General features: G+C 40.0%; 1 protein-coding gene across 3 annotated transcripts in view; it reads right to left on the reverse strand.

The window, feature by feature from the left end:
* LOC148120091 (uncharacterized) overlaps nucleotides 1-11,222 on the reverse strand; it is a 37,026-nt gene extending 25,804 nt beyond the window's left edge. For 2 of the 3 annotated variants that reach the window (XM_087911897.1, XM_087911896.1), the window contains exons 1-4: nucleotides 6,400-6,678; nucleotides 3,870-3,987; nucleotides 2,983-3,156; nucleotides 1,533-1,639 (exon numbers count right to left, since the gene is read on the reverse strand). In XM_087911897.1, the coding sequence (XP_087768023.1) occupies nucleotides 1,533-1,639; nucleotides 2,983-3,156; nucleotides 3,870-3,987; nucleotides 6,400-6,659 (659 nt within the window). In that variant the 5' untranslated portion in view covers nucleotides 6,660-6,678. Of the gene's footprint in view, nucleotides 1-1,532; nucleotides 1,640-2,982; nucleotides 3,157-3,869; nucleotides 3,988-6,399; nucleotides 6,679-11,003 lie in introns of those variants that run through there. The other variant, XM_087911899.1, reaches the window with a different exon arrangement.
* Nucleotides 11,223-16,283: the final 5,061 nt, after the last annotated feature.

The following is a 16,283-nucleotide window of genomic DNA, read 5'->3' on the forward strand; positions in this document are numbered from 1 at the left end:
ATTGAAAGTGCTCTGCACTCAGAAGCCTTAGTTCCATAATTAATAGCAATACACTTATAACCACTTCTTTAATTTAGGCTCAAAGTCTTCTTTTAAAAATTGAGTGTTTTAGAGCCAGATAGATGGCTCAGTGGGTATACATAATTGTCACAGTAGCCCAGAATTTGAATACCTGGAATTCAACAAAAAGTCAGACACTTGTAATGTGTCTATCATCCCAGAACTTTTAAAGTACAAAGGAGGTGGAGGTAGTAAAATACCAAAGAGGCTTCCAAGCCCGCTCACCTGGAGTAAGTGGCCAAGTGCCAAATAAAAATAGAAAACATGCCTCAAATAAGATGGAAGGCAAAGCCATCACACAGTGTTGTGCTGTATTTTGGATGGGACACAAAAACAAGTACATGAAGATGAGGGATGCTAAACCATGTTTAGAATATATGGTATGCAAAAGTGTATTTTCAATAAAAAAATACACAACACACAGGCTTTACTTTTTAATTCATCTGACTTTAAACTTACATGTATGAACAAAAAAGGTAATCGTTTGATTTTTAATGCTGAACTCATCTTAAATACCAAGTATCCTGTTTAGAGCTGCTATTTCTATGATAAAACACCATGACCAAAATGAACTTAGGATCAAAGAATTCATTTGGCTTATATGTCCACATCATAGTCCACCATTAAAGGAAGTCAGGGCAGGAATTTAAACAGGGAAGGAAGCTGAAGGCAGGAGCTTACAGAGGCCATGGAAGGGAGCTGCTTACTGGCTTGCTCATTCTGCTTTCTTATACAACTCAGGACCATGAGCCCTGGAACAGCACTTCCCATGATGTGTTGGGTCCACATCCATCAATCACTAATTAAGAAAATGCCTTACAACCAGATAGTATGGAGGCATTTTCTCAATGGAGTCTTTGTTCTTTTTACTCATTTTGGACAAGTGTCCCTATCCAGATTAGCTGTTTCAAGAGTTTGGGTGCACAGATTCACATCTGACCAACACAGTGTCAAGATATTTCAGACAGGACACGGGAAAAAATAACAGCATCTGGTAATATCATCTAATTGATGGATAACCGAATCTATTTGCTTATTCAAAATTCACTTAAAGCAGAGTGAGTAATCAAAAAATATTTGAAAAAATATTAAAGTTGAACATATATAAGTATATAATATATAAGGAACAGAAAAAGAAATAATAAAATTATACATTTCAGTGTTGAAAATAAAGCTGACACTTTTCAAAGTAAACAAAACTAATGTGAAGTTGCCTTAACAAGTAAAAAATTGCCAATCAAATCAGATTAGAAATGACAACTTGTTTTTAAATGGGAATCTGAGCCCTGGTACACACTGTTCCTTTGTTTATATTGGAACAGTCTCTTTTCCAGCCCACACTCCCTGTGAGCTAGTCTTTCTCAATAGGTGCTTATGAGTTGAAGCCATATTCCCTCTACCATTTTAGTGTTCATTACTTAAGCAATGACACCCTCAAAAATGGCACTAAGATTGTAAAAAATAAACGGTACCTATTTGGCGTAAGCTCCTCATCTGCATCCACACCATTCTGAATCAGGAACTCCGCCATTTCAGGCTGATTTTCAAATAGTGCAAGTGTGTGTGGTGTCAATCCATACTGTAAAGGAAAATTTTCATTTTATAAATTGACATGCTTCTCAACTGAAAAATGTATCACAGATTTTGTAAAGAAAATGAGTCACAAAAGGATAGATTTTTCTTCAGCCCTTGCTGCAGATTCACACACACACACAGGGCTTCCCTTTCCTTTGAAAAGGAAACATTTTTCCCTGTCCAACAATGCCCATGAACACCACTATTTCCAGAACTTCCCACAAACACTTGCTGGTTCCAAGTTTCTTAGCTCCATGGAGATGTGCCTCCATTGCCCCAATCCTAAAACGTGGAGGTAGATTTGGTGTGCATCTGTTGAATGACTGAACTCAAGTGGCATCTCTGGAGCAGTTTCTCAATCTGTATTTCAAAACTATTTTCCCTAAACTAAAAATTGTCTCCCAAACCAAACATCATTTCCTGTTGTAGTGGTCCAAAAAATGCTGGAGGAAGACCTCAGACTCAAATGGTATGGAAACACAAAGAGTGCTTATTCTTCAGATATAGCCAGCATGCAACAGTCCATCACCCATATAAAATGTTAATGAGGGCCAGGGACAAAGACATGCAGGCCCTTTGAAAGAGGACATGGGGAATTCTAAGTATCTTTTTAATAATTGGGCAGTCGGGGAGCAGTTACATGGGGGGCATGTTGATTGGACAGAACTAGTAACAGTTTCATCCACTGTGGAAATTTTGCATCACATATGGTCAGGAGCAGCCAGAGCCTGCAACTCTGGTCTCCCAGCCTTGTAAGGCCAGGTTTGGAACTGTTTAGCCAATTGGGGAACTGGGGAATTGACTGGGGAACTCCCTGGATTCAGGCTTAGGTCATTAATTACAATGGAGTTGCTCCTTGTCTAAGACAGAGTCACATTTTGGCCCCTTCATTATGTACATATAAAATCTGAAAAAGTTAAGTGAAAAAGTCTTCTCAGTATGTTTTCTTCAATGATCAAATTTCCACATTTACCTGTGTTCCTGTGACCTTCCCACTCTAGCCTCATCTCTGAGGGACAAGTCATATCAGTAGCTTCTTAATTGCAACAGATTTGTATTTTCTACAGACATTTAGCTTAAAACTATTTTTTCTATTGTTTGTGTGTATGTGAAGTATATGTGGGCCCAAGTCCTTTACTTGCTCAATTTTAAAGTAAAGCCCAAGTCTGAAACAAAATGTGCTGTGCTGAGTTCCTTTAAGTTACCTACAAAACTATGAAAAACAGATTAAGAAAAAATGCTTGACTCTGAACAGATTCAGTGAGACTGCCTGAGCTTCAGAATGTAGAAAGTGATCTGAGTGTCATTGCTGGAAGTACATTGTGAATGAAGTTGAATGATTCTTACCCCTGTTTTTGCTGTAATATCTGCATTATACTCTAACAGCTTGTTGACAACTATGGTTTTTCCCCTGCAAATGGCGTGGTGTAGGGCAGCATGTCCACTGTCATCGATAATGTGGGGATCAGCACCGTGCATGAGTAGGATAGAGATACACTCTATGTTGTCCCTCTGGGTGGCCTGTGGGTATTGTATAAAGAAAGAGATACTGAAATCAAGAACTTGAATAAGCATTCCAACAATTCCATTGAATAGTTACCCTTGGATCAGACCAATTTAGGTTAAGCATATTATTCCTCTCTTTTTGAGAGAGGGTCCTCAAGTACCCAGACTTTCCTAAATTCATAACCTCCCCACCAAAGTTTTCCAAGTGGTAGAGTTTCAGAGGTGTGCCATCACACCTAGATATTAAAGCTTTTCACTAGCACTGTTTGGCCATTGTTGTAGTGGGGGAGGTTGCTTGTTCATTTCCTTGTTTTGATACCATGGAACAGGTTGAAGACTCCTGGAAAGAAGGAACCTCACTTGAAGAACTGCCTCTACCAGACTGGACTCTGGAAAGCCTGTATAGTATTTTCTTGAATATTGATTAAGGTTGATATGGGAGGGCACAGCTTCCTAGGGATCGTGGCATGACTGGGAAGGTTGTCCTGAGTAGTATGAGAAATCTGAGCAAGCCTTGGAAAAAGCCATGGAAAAGCATCATTCCCCCATGACCTCTGCTTCTTTTCCTGCCTCAGGTTCTGATTGAACTCCTGACCTGGTTTCCCTTCATGACTGACTGTGATGTGGAATTGTAAGTCAAATAAACCTTTCCTGTCCTGAGATGGACAAAAACCAAACAAGGATAATTTATAATCCATTTTATACCAAAAGTGTTTCCCGATAGCTACCTTAATTAAGGGCGTGCATCCTTCATCATCCTTCAAGTTAATATTGGTACAGTCGTTGGATGATAGCAACGCTACGACACTAGGATGGTTATGGGCAGCGGCGTAGTGTAGTGCACTCCTACAAATTGAGAGGACATTTTAGGGAATTATAGATTATTATGTAAAGGCACACTCAAGTGTACATAGTAGACACCAATGTGCATTTCCTTCTGATGTAAGAGAAGAAACTAAAATTTTCTTATTTACTTATTTCTCTACTCAGGTGTTCATCTTTTGTGCCAGGCATATAGTGCATGGCTGTACCATTCAAGGCGAATGGCTGTACCATTCAAGGCGAGTGCTCTATCACAAGCTTCATCCTGCCTCAGAGCAGCCTCTCTGGATAACAGGAGAATGCCCAATAGATTGAACTCAGATTGGATTTGAATCCTACTCTAATCACTGAGTGTTATGAGTTACAACGTAGACTTCCTATGAGCTCCACAAATCAATCTCTCCATCTGGAGAATGGGGATTCAACACTGCAGCTCTCTTACACAGTGCTGCTGTGATGCTTCAACTCACATCTTCAAAAGCACGTACAAATGCTTCCAGCACCTGACAGCTCAGTGTTTGCTGGATACAATTATGATTGGTCTTCCTAATGGTAACAAACACAATATTTCAATGAAGAGAAATAACAGAATTATACCTACTGCAGATGTGAAATTCTTTACTCAAATAACTTTACAATATTTTAAAACTATATTCCCTAAGCAAGCCTTGAACTTGGTAATCCTCCCAGTAGGTAGGAATGCAGGCAGTTCCACTGCACCCACCTTACTCTTTATTTCACACTTTAGCATTGCTGATGTCTGCCACTGATAATTCATAATATTTTATGACTATGATTGGCAATGTTTTTTACTTTGCTACCATACAAAATAAAAGGTCACCATGCAGTCCATTGTGCCTACCATCCAATGAAATATGACACAATCCACAGGACCATGACGCTTCTAAAGGTCACATGTATCTATGTAAATTTCAGCTCTTAAGACTATGAAATGTAAACATATTTAGAATAGCAATAACAACAAACAAAAATCTAAATTTTCAGTCATCAATACTTTAATTTTTTCATTTCTCAATGCCCAGAATTAATGTTTCTATATTTGCTGCCAACAGGGACACAGCATAATCTTCAGACAATAGACAGAATGTCCATGTTAATATAGACACCAGGTGGTAGCAAATGGCTTTGCCTTATGCCTCCATGAATTAGCACCAAAACTGAGCAAATCTATCCAGAAGGAGATAACCTATGGTATCATAGCTCCCTTGTTTTGATTTTCAAAAAGCTTTAAGACAAAAAATACTAGGGATTCAATTGAGCATCACTCATTGCTTTCAATATTTAAATTTATAGAATGTCAGGAAAGCTTACTGGACAGACTGCCAGCAAGTCTAGGTCAATCAGTATACTCCAAGACAATCAGTCAAACTCTGGGGATTTGGGTGAGAGAATCTGTCTAAAAAGCTGAGGTGGAGGAACCACAGGGTGGTTCATCAGGTGAGGCCACCTACTGGCAGAACCAATGGCCTACATTCAATGCCCAGAATCCACAAGGTGGCAGAATACAGCTGTCAATAGTTCTCTTCTGACCTTCACACACTTAGTGGGCATGTGTGAGCCACAAGTGCACACACACATGTGATTTTTTTTTAATGAGATGAAAAGAAATTTTCAAAGAGATGTCAACTGATAGCCTTCATGTATGGACCAAAACACACACAACATGTATATAAGGGGTCGGGGGACAGAGTTATAGTTCAAGCTGAAAATTTCCTTATGATATTCCTCAGGAAGCATGAAACAGACATAAGATTTCTTGGTGATTCTTTGTGGGTTTCTTTGGCTTTGAGTTGGCTTTATATGTGAAAATTTATCTTATGATACAATTTTCTGTGTTGCATATAACAGCATTAAAAACATATACATAAGGGCTGGAGAGATGGCTTGGCATTTACAAGTGCTAGTTTTTCCTGCAGAGGACCTGGGTTTGATTCCTAGCAACCACAAAGCAGATCACAACTGTCCATGACTCCAGTTCCTGGAGATCCAACACCCTCTTTCTATGCTTGTGTGGTACATGGAAAATACATGCAGGCAAAACACTCAAACCTAAAAATTTTAAGTGTACACATAAAAAGATGTATGTGGTTTTCTTAGCTAAATTCCTTTAAAGCCCTCAATAAAGTGCTCTAAGAGAGACAATGTAAAGGGATTTGTAAACTAACTGAAGTTCTTTGTTTTGCTTCTCTTAAAGAACGCCTAGGAGCTGCCCTTCCAAGGTGTGCAGGTTTCAGGTGCCTAGGAGCCTAAAGCAGGTACAAAACCCAGAGGTCTCCATGAAAGAAGAGCCTTAAGCATGACATCTGCCATCCCTCAGGCTGCAGATCTGGAAGGTATGTTTCTCCCTGGTAGACCCTGACTGTCCCCAACAGTTTCTGCCCCTCCTGCCCCTCGGCCCTCCCCAGGCCCCATTACCTGCCCCTCCAGTCGCATTCATTGACATGATGTTCACTGCCATTGATGTATCGCTCCAAAGAAGTCACATCACCCACACTGGCCGCCCTTTGGAACCGCCCCACAGGATCGTAACCAATTAAATATAGGGGAAATCGTTGCCTTCTCGGACCCAAGCACCCATGACCCAGGCAGGCAGGCCACAGGCGGGTGTACCAGCGAGTCCGAGTCCGCTGAGGGGCTCTAATAGTAAGAGCATCATATTCAAAATCCTCCTGCATTGTTGAGCCTCAGGCTCCACAGGCCCTTCTGGCCCTCCCTGCCCCTCCCTGCCCTCCCTGCCCTCCCTGCCTTCCCTTCCCTCCCTTCCCTCCTGACCCTCCTGGCCCTCCCTCCTTTCCCGGCCCTCCCTGCCCTCCCTGCCTTCCCAGCCCTCCTGGCCCTCCCAGCCCTCCTGGCCCTACTGTCCCTCCCTGCCTTCCCCTTTAGCCACCCACACCCTCCCAAACCCAACAGTAAACGTTAAAAACAATGGTTAAGTCTCCCCCACTGAACCAAATAAGCGTCCTGCTTGGGCAGGTCCTTGGTTCAGTGTGAGCTGAACTCTGCTTCATTCTTAGCAACACAATTCCATGGGCATAGTGATGCACTGTGAGCTCACAATGGTACTCAGCAGCTGAGCACCATGTGTGTGTTCTGTGCATGCCCATGTCAGACTCCAGTGACAAAAGCATACAGTGCTCAGTACATGTAGATAAATATTGTTATGTTTTCTCTTTTAAAGATATTTTGGTTCTGATATAGGAACCTCAATTCTGAATACCCACAGAAGTATGGAACTAGTAAGGGACCAGAAGGGAGAAGAGTATCTCTCAAGGAAAGGAAAAAGTCTACAGTGTTATGTAGCTATAGAGAAAAACTAGAATTGAATGGTTTAATGAAAGGGAGATGGGACAGAAAGGTAAAGGAGGGGAAATGGAGAGGGACAACAAATACTGAAGGTCCTTTGAAAAACTATATAAACAGTGACTACCCTTAGAAGCTTCCTGTACATATGTGAAAGGAATCCACAAGGAGACAAAAAACAACAGGGGAGAGAAGACTTCAACTAGATATCTTGTGTCACCAAATTAAACCTCCAGTGCCAGGAACAGGTTACAGCCTGTTGAGTCATTAACCAAAGGGACCCATGGAAACCACCAAATAGCACAGGCTATTGCCAAGGCTCTTGGTTGCTCACACAACCTGATGTTAAGGTCTTGTTTCTGGAGGTAACACTTCTGTCACTGAATATGGAGAAGTTGAGCTGATGTCTAACTACATTATTCACCTACCAACCACAGTTCACTGTACTGGAAGGTACTCTGCATGCTCCTGGAGGAGAAAAGTAGTCCTCAGTACCTCTCAGCACAAACCCTTCAACTTACACCCACACCCAAATGGAAGGAGGCTCACAGATACCTGTAAATTTATATCTAGAGGATCCAACACCCTCTTGTCTCTTTGCAGGCAGCAGACATGCACAGAGTGAACACACATGTATGCAGACAAAACATACATAGACATGAAATAAATGTGATCTATAGACATTGAGAAGTTATACATTTATGTAGTAAGCTCACTCTTTTCAAGTATATAACCCAGTATGTTTTTTTACTATGTTCTTAAAATTATGCAACCATCATTCTATTTACTTTTAAAATAATTTTGCCATTCGAGAAAAAAAACCCTTTATTCATTAGTAGTTACTCTTCATTTCTCCAGACCCCCACCACCTATTAGTTACCAATCTAACTTTCTGTTTCAAGTGTCTCATTCTGGATATTTAAGAGAAATCAAATAATCTGATAAAGAAGTGTCCTATTCTTCAGTCCTTTGGCTACTTTCAACTGAGCTTAATGTTTGTGATATTTATTCATGTTATAGGATGTATCAATTCTCTACCTCTTTCCATGACTAGAAACTAGACCACTGTATTAACACACACCCTTTGTTTACCTACTCATCAAGCAGTAGGTAATAGGGGTTTCTCTCTTTTTCCTTATATAAAAGCTCAGGTGCTAGTGGCTGCACCATTTTAATTTACATTCCAACAGTAATGTAGTAGGTTCCTGTTCTCTGGTATCTTTACACCCCAACATGTGCCCCAGCACCTGTGCATGCTAGACAAGTGCTTTACCTGTGACTTATATCCAAAGCATGCAACATCTACTTTTCAATTGCTAGACCCTATTTTGCTGTCCAGCTTCAACCTCATATGTCACACACACACACACACACACACACTCCTCTACCAAGTGCTGGGATTGCAGAGCTGTGGCACCAGGATTGACTTATCTTTTGCATTTTCACCATCTTAATGATATCAAGTATCTTCTCATTGAAATTTGATTAACAACACTTGATGGCTGATGGTGTTGAGTATCTTCCAGTGTGCCAGTGGGACATTTGGAAATCTTTTCAGGTCACATGGCATGTGGGTGAAGTTCAAACTGCAGCTGGTAAGGGACAGACAAATATGCCATGTAGATGGAGATTGAGTGCTAAATTTTATTAAAAGAGGAGGTGTAGTGGGAAGGAAGGGATGGGAGGAAAGGACAGAGAAAGACAGAGAGGGAGGAGGGAGAAGGAAAAGAGGCTGAGATCTGCTTGCCTCAGTGGGGGAAAAAGAGAAAAAGAGTGAAGGGGAAAAGGAGGGAGGAAGGGAGGGAGGGAGAGACGGAGAGAGGGAGGAAGAGCACTAAAGAGACTGAGAGTAAGCAGACGGTCTCTTAAGGGGACAAGATACCATTTGCTATGCAGCCATGCAGATGATGTGAGGTGCTGTGACAGGGTGTGTCTGAATACTAACACAATTTCTCTTCAGATCCATTTATTGCCCTCTGTGTCACTGGGCTGTCATTCTAGTGTTGAGTTATAAGAAATCTATAAATTCTGAAGAAAATTCCCTTAGGCCTATATATGACTACACACAACACATGGGAATAAATCAAAGAGCAGGGGATATATAATGATTTCTTCTGGACCCAAAGAAATAAGAAAGGCATGGACTTGATCATCAGGTCCTTGTGTATTATACAATTACTGACTGTACTGAAAAATATTTAGTTACTTTAAAATGTTGTTGCTTTTTTCATTGTTAGAGAGGGAACCTGGAGCCTTACATGTATGAGGCAAGCTCACACTACCCCCAAGCTGCATGCACAGTCCTATGTTTTCACTACTAGCTAGCACTGTACAAACATTTGCTTATTTAGAGAGGGAGAGGAATATAAGAAACACTTCTGTTTTATTTTTTAATGGAAAGAAAACATAGGAAAATGGCCATTGAAATGGCTCAGCACCTAAGACCATTTTCCATACAAGCCTGACAACCTGAATTCCATTCCTGGAATTCGTGATAGGAGAATTAAACCTACTCCCAGATGGTGTCCTCTGACCTCTACATCTCTACCTTGTCTTTCACACACACACACACACACACGGGGGGGGGGGGGGGCAAGGAGGATCACTGCTTATTGGCTATGAGAAGTTAATGGAGGGTAGGTAAGCGATCAGCCTAAAAGTTTTACAGAGGAGAAAAACGCAGGTAAACCATTACTCAACTGTTTTTTTTTCTCTCTAAAATATTTAGTGATATGAATAATATTGAAGGGGGTAGCACTTGGGCAGAAGGATTGGTTGTCACTTTTTAAATCCACCAAAAAGCTACTGATGCCATAAAGAGCTTTAAATGAATGATTTCTAATTAGTGCATTTTAATAGAAAACTCTTAAATATGCAAACACTTCAGTAAATTTTTGTCATCGTTCAGAAAATGCTTTTCTTTAAAATTTCTATATGGTTTCCATTCTTCCTGACATAGATTGTGAATGTCAGCATACTGATTCTGAAGGAGGAGCTTAAAAGGAACAAGGATGTACTCGAGCAGAACCTAGACAGAAAAACAAGAGTAATATGCTCAATCTCAAAGGCTTTAGAATAAAGTTATCATAAGTAAGTAAGACAGATTGAGAGCACCACTCACATTTGAAAATAAAATGATGTATGTACCCCTACATTACAAAACAAGAAGAATGCAATATGCTTATGGTTGCACCCAGACTTTGTTATCATCTAGCTAAATGCTGGATAGTTTTCCTTTGTTATCTAGTCAACAACCATGTACTAGGACAAGCAGAAGACTCATAACAAGAGTCACTATTCAGCAACCATATGATATAACCCTCCCAAATCAGATGGACAGAATGTCCACACTGGTCACATTCTATGCACGTGTAGTACAGGGAACTACTGGAGCACACAGAAGGCTTATGTGTCAGACTTGGGCCAGCACTATAGGCTCTAAGGTGAAGAACAGTGAAGACAAAGTATCCAGAAAGACAGAGAGAGGCAGTACCTGCAAACAGCCAGAGGTGAGAAAGCACACATCTGGTGGGAAGCTACAGAGAAAGGAGAGGTGAGGATGAATAACTGGACAAATTAATTGATAAGGATGGGTCAGTGCAGGCTGAGAAAACTGACACTTTTCCTGAGGGAAGAGCAAAGAGGTGACATGGGTTCAAGTGCTTTTTGATTTTGGGGCAAAGGGTGACAAGCTACTATCTCAACAATGCAACTTTTACCTTTGCTGAGATCCTGGGCATCTAGCTCCATTGTTTCACATCTGGATCCTTTGCTCTCCTTGGACAGACATTCTTCTGACAGTGCTGTCCTGGCTTTACTGACACTTTTAAAGCATATGCAGATTCCATTCACTGTGGTCTCTCCAAATGTGGTCTCCTTCTCATAGTGCTCTCTTCCAGGAGAGATTTGATGTTGCACGTAGTTGTAGCTTTGTTGTGTCATCTATCTCTGGAAAATGTCATTTGAATATTACTGAAGATTACATTGAATATATATATGCATGCATATGTATACATACATGTATATGTATACATATACCTATATATTGCTGTTATTAGCCTGTTACCTGCCTAATCTCTAAAAGAAAAATGGTTTAGTTTCAGGATACTGTGGTCACACAGAAACATGTATGCTTTTAGTGGATTATCCTTGCTCAAGTTCCAAGTCTCTGTATTGCCCCTCCTGGGGAATGAATGACATGTTATACTTCTCCTCACACCTAGAGTCTGTTCACCAAAACCCAGTGAGTGCACAGGGCATCCTGCAGTTGTACAGTTTACACAGTAAAGTCAGAGTAGATTCTGCCATACATCTAGTGTCAGTGTAAGTCAAATATTACATCTGTCTTGTGAAGTGACTGATATTTTATACTTATTTAGCTGCAGAAAATACAGTAAAAAAATACCTGAATCGACACTTGCATATTGAGTTTTAGAAACTCTGAGTAAAGAGAAACCCTGTGTAGTACACAGGGTACTGGCTATATTGCTAATATCACCCTTGTTCTGATTGCTCTAAAGTGGCTATATTGACCTCTACCATCTTTTATTATTTCTATCCTATGACTCTGGCTGCAATCTGTTCTTGTTTTCAGAATCTGGAGCTGCAGGATCATTTTTGGCTAGAGTATTTTCCTCTTTCTGATGGGGATGCTTCTGCAGAATTGCTAGTGAAGACAACACTTGATGTATTCTTTTCATCCTAGGAAAAGCAAGATCACTTTAAATGCATTTTGGACATTTTTAACTTTGAAATTTTTATTTCTAAATGGGTAATTCATTATTAACTCAGATCCTATTGGTTCCTTAGTATTATTTCACATATTCTGTACTATTTTCCTTTTCTTTTTCCCTGGAAAGTTGATTGTAAAATATTTCTTCTCTGTAGTGTCGTTTCTGGAAGACACTCTTTCACTAGAGTAATGTATCACCCCTGGCTTTACAATCCTTGTTCCTCCTTTAATATGGAGATAACTCAGGCTTAAAGGGAAGGCTTTGAAGAAGTCATCCCACTTAAATTTGGGCGCACATTTACTCTGTACATTTACACTTTTGGGTCTCTGTGTTAGTTTCTATCTCCATCAGAAAGATGCTTCTCTAAGGAGGGCTGACTGAAGCACAGATCTATGGGTATGACAGCCACTTTATTGGCTTGCTACTTTGGCAGAATAATAGTATTGGGTCTTCCATTAGGTTCATGACTTATCTGTTCTTGGGATCTTGGCTATGTTAGCACTGTAAGGCATGGGTTCCTTTTCATGAAGTCTCCTTAAATACAATCAGACCGGTTTGTTACTTCAATAATATTCGTGCCACTGTTATACCAGAATATCTTACAGACAAGTCATTATTTTCAGTCGCAGTACTTAGTTTGTTGATATTAGTGTTTACCTTTCTCTTCTGATGCACATGCAGATACTGTGCATATCAAGAACACAGTGAGTACTGCTGAAGTTTCTAGTTAGGCACCAGCTCAACTTTTTTCCCCCTACTTTCTGGTTTTTGTTTTATTTTTCTATTTTAATTTTATGTGCATTGGTGTTTGGCCATGAGTGTTGTGTTCTGGAGACTAAAGTTATAGACAGTTGTGAGTAGTCATGTGGGTGCTGTGAATTGAACCTCGGTACTGTGGAAGAACAATCAGTGCTCTTAACTGCTGAGTCATCTATCCAGCCCCTAATTTTTGATTTTTTTTAATATAGATAATATTTTAATTGATTTTACATTCTAGGTATTATCTCTTTCTCTGATAAGGAGCTGGTGAGATTTTTATGTATGTTGGAATCTTCCTTTTAACTCAAGTAATGGTGTTCTTTGCTATACATAAACTTTAATTTCACAAGGTCTGATTTATTAAGTTTTTGTTTTCAAAGTCTATGGGATCCTGTTCAGAAATTCCTTTCCTTTATCAAAGAGGTCATGCCTATTCCCCATATTCTCCTCTGTCAGATTCATGGTATTAGGTTTTAGGTTCTGGCCCTTGATGCTTATGGAGTTGACTTCTGCACTGGGTCTACATAAATAAATGAGATTCATTCTTCTCATGACACCTATTTGAATTGATCTGCATCATTTGTAAAATTGCTGTCAATTTCCTGAGTTGTACTGTGTTCTTTTAAATTAAATGACATATAGATATATGAGTACAAATTTATGTATAAATTCTTACTAATATTTCATTAGGGAATGAATATTTTTGAATGACATTGTCACACTCTTTAAATTCCTATACCTTTGTAGTATAACTGGAAGTCTGTGATGGTAATATCTCAGGCAATATTATTGCTGTTCATGATTGCTTGGACTAGTATGTGTCTTTTGTATTAAAATATGAAATTTAAGATTGATTTCTCAATTCCTGTGAAAAATTGTTGGGATTGAATAGAGTGTCTAGATTAATTTTTTTAGAATGGCCATCTCCACAATATTATTCCTGCCAATCCAAAATCATGAAGGACTTTCTAGGTTATTGAATCTTTTTCTGTTTCCATTCATGAAAACATTTCATGAAAAGAGTTTTCATTGTACAAGTCATTCAATTCCTTGGTTATACTTAATCTAAGATATTTGTGAGAATCTGTAAGTGCTATAGTTTGACTATTTATTTTCTTAGTATTTTGGCACTTGTATTTGTGAAGGTGACTGTGCTTTGCTCATTAATTTTTATTCTAATACAACACTGAGTATATTTATTAGCAGCTGGTACAAGTAATGGGAGCCATTATAAGGTTAACAAGAAACCGGGCTCCCCCTGGAGGAGGGAGGACCGTGGAATTCCCACGGAGCAGGGAACCCTGACAGCTCTTAGGACTAGAGAGGGAGGGAGAGGTGGGAAGGGGGAGGAAAAGGGGAGGCGGGAAGGAGGTGGAAATTTTTAATAAATAAATAAATATAGAAATGACTCAAGAAACTAGACATTAAAACTTAATTAACCCAATTAAAAAATGGGGTACTGAACTGAACAGAGAATTCTCAACAGAAGAAGAACAAATGGCCAAAAAATACTGAAGGTCATGCTCAACCTCCAAAGTGATCAGGGAAATGCAAATCAAAACAACTTTGAGATACCATCATACACCTGTCAGAATAACTAGAATCAAAAACACCAATGACAGCCAATGCTGGAGAGGATGTAGAGTAAGGGGAACACTCATCCATTGTTTGTAGGAATGCAAACTTGTGCAACCACTGTGGAAATTAGTGTGGCGATTTCTCAGAAAACTGAGAGTCAACCTCCCTCAGAACCCAGCAATTCCACTCTTGGGAATATACCCAAGAGATGCCCAATCACACTACGAAAGCATTTGTTCAACTATGTTCATAGCAGCATTATTTGTAATAGCCAGAACCTGGAAACAACCTAGGTGCCCCTCAATAGAAGAATGAATAAAGAAGGTATGGAAAATATACACTTTAGCATTTTGCTCAGTGGTAAAAAACAATGACATCTTGAATTTTGCATGCAAATGGATGGAAATAGAAAACACTTTACTGAGTGAGATACCTTAGACCCAAAAAGATGAATATGGTATCTACTCACTCATAGTGAATTCTAGCCATAAACAAAGGACATTGAGCCAATAGTTCCTGGTCCGAGAGAAGCTAAATAAGAAGGTGAACCCAAAGAAAAACATATACTTATCTTCCTGAATATTGGGATTAAACAAAATTGCCAGGCAAAAGGTGGGAGCACAAGGGTTTGGGATGGGGAAGGGGTAAAGGGAGATGAGGAGAGAGAAGGGAGAAGGGGAGAATTGGCGAGAGCTGGGGGAATGGGATGGTTGGGATGGCAGAAGGGTGGATATGAGAACAGGGAAGTAGATATCTTGATTAAGAATTCCATGTTAGGGTTGGCAAGAGACTTGACTCTAGAGGGATTCCAAGGTGTCCAAGCAGATGTCCCCAGCTTATTCCTTGGGCAGCAGAGGAGAGGGTGCCTGAACTGGCCTTGTTCCATAGCCACACTGATGAATATCTTGCATATCACCATAAAACTTTCATCTGGCGATGGATGGAGATAGAGACAGAGACCTACATTGGAGCACTGGACTGAGCTCCCAAGGTCCAAATGAAGAGCAGAAGGAGGGAGAACATGAGCAAAGAAGTCAGGACCACGAGGGGCGTGTCCACCCACTGAGACGGTGGGACTGATCTAATAAGAACTCACCAAGGCCAGGTGGACTGGGACTGATGATCATGTGATTAAACCGCACTCTCTGAATGTGGCTCACAATGAGGGCTGACTGAGAAGCCAAGGACAATGGCATTGAGTTTTGATTCTACTGCATAGAATGGCTTTATGGGAGCCTATTCTGTTTGAATGCCAACCTTCCTAGACCTGGATGGAGGGGGAGAACTTTGGACTTCCCACAGGGCAGGAAACCCTGACTGCTCTTAAGACTGGATGGGGGGGAGGGGAAGTAGAGGGAGTAGGAGAGAAATAGGAGGAGGAGAGGAGGTGGAAATTTTTAATAAAGAAAAAAGAAATACAATGATGACAGATCTAAGGGCTGTCAATAAGATAATTCAACCTATGAGCCCTCTACAGTCTGGAATTCCTCTGTTTTCTCAGGTACTCAAAGGATGGCCTCTTATAGTTATTGATTTGAAGCATTGCTTCTTCACTTATACCTTTACAAGAAAAGGATAGAGAAAAAGTTGCCTTCACAGTGCTGACTTATAGTAATTCTCAGCCTACTAGGAGATACCAGTGGACTGTCCTACCACAAGGAATGCTCAGTAGCCCCAGCCTGTGTCATTACTTTGTAAGTCAGGCATTGGAAATGATATGTAAGCAATTCCCTAAGTCTATAATTTACCATTACATGGATGATATTTGCTATCTGATTCAAACATAGATACTTTAGAAAGAATGTTTGAGGAAGTTAAGATAGTTTTGCCTAAATGGGTATTACAAATTGCTCCTAAAAAGATTCAAAGAGGAGATTCTGTTAATTACCTAGGTTACAGAATAGGTTTACAGAAAATTAGAACACAAAA

The sequence above is a fragment of the Myodes glareolus genome, chromosome 12 (genome assembly GCF_982192425.1).
Source record: "Myodes glareolus chromosome 12, mMyoGla1.1, whole genome shotgun sequence".
Lineage (NCBI taxonomy): Eukaryota > Metazoa > Chordata > Mammalia > Rodentia > Cricetidae > Myodes > Myodes glareolus.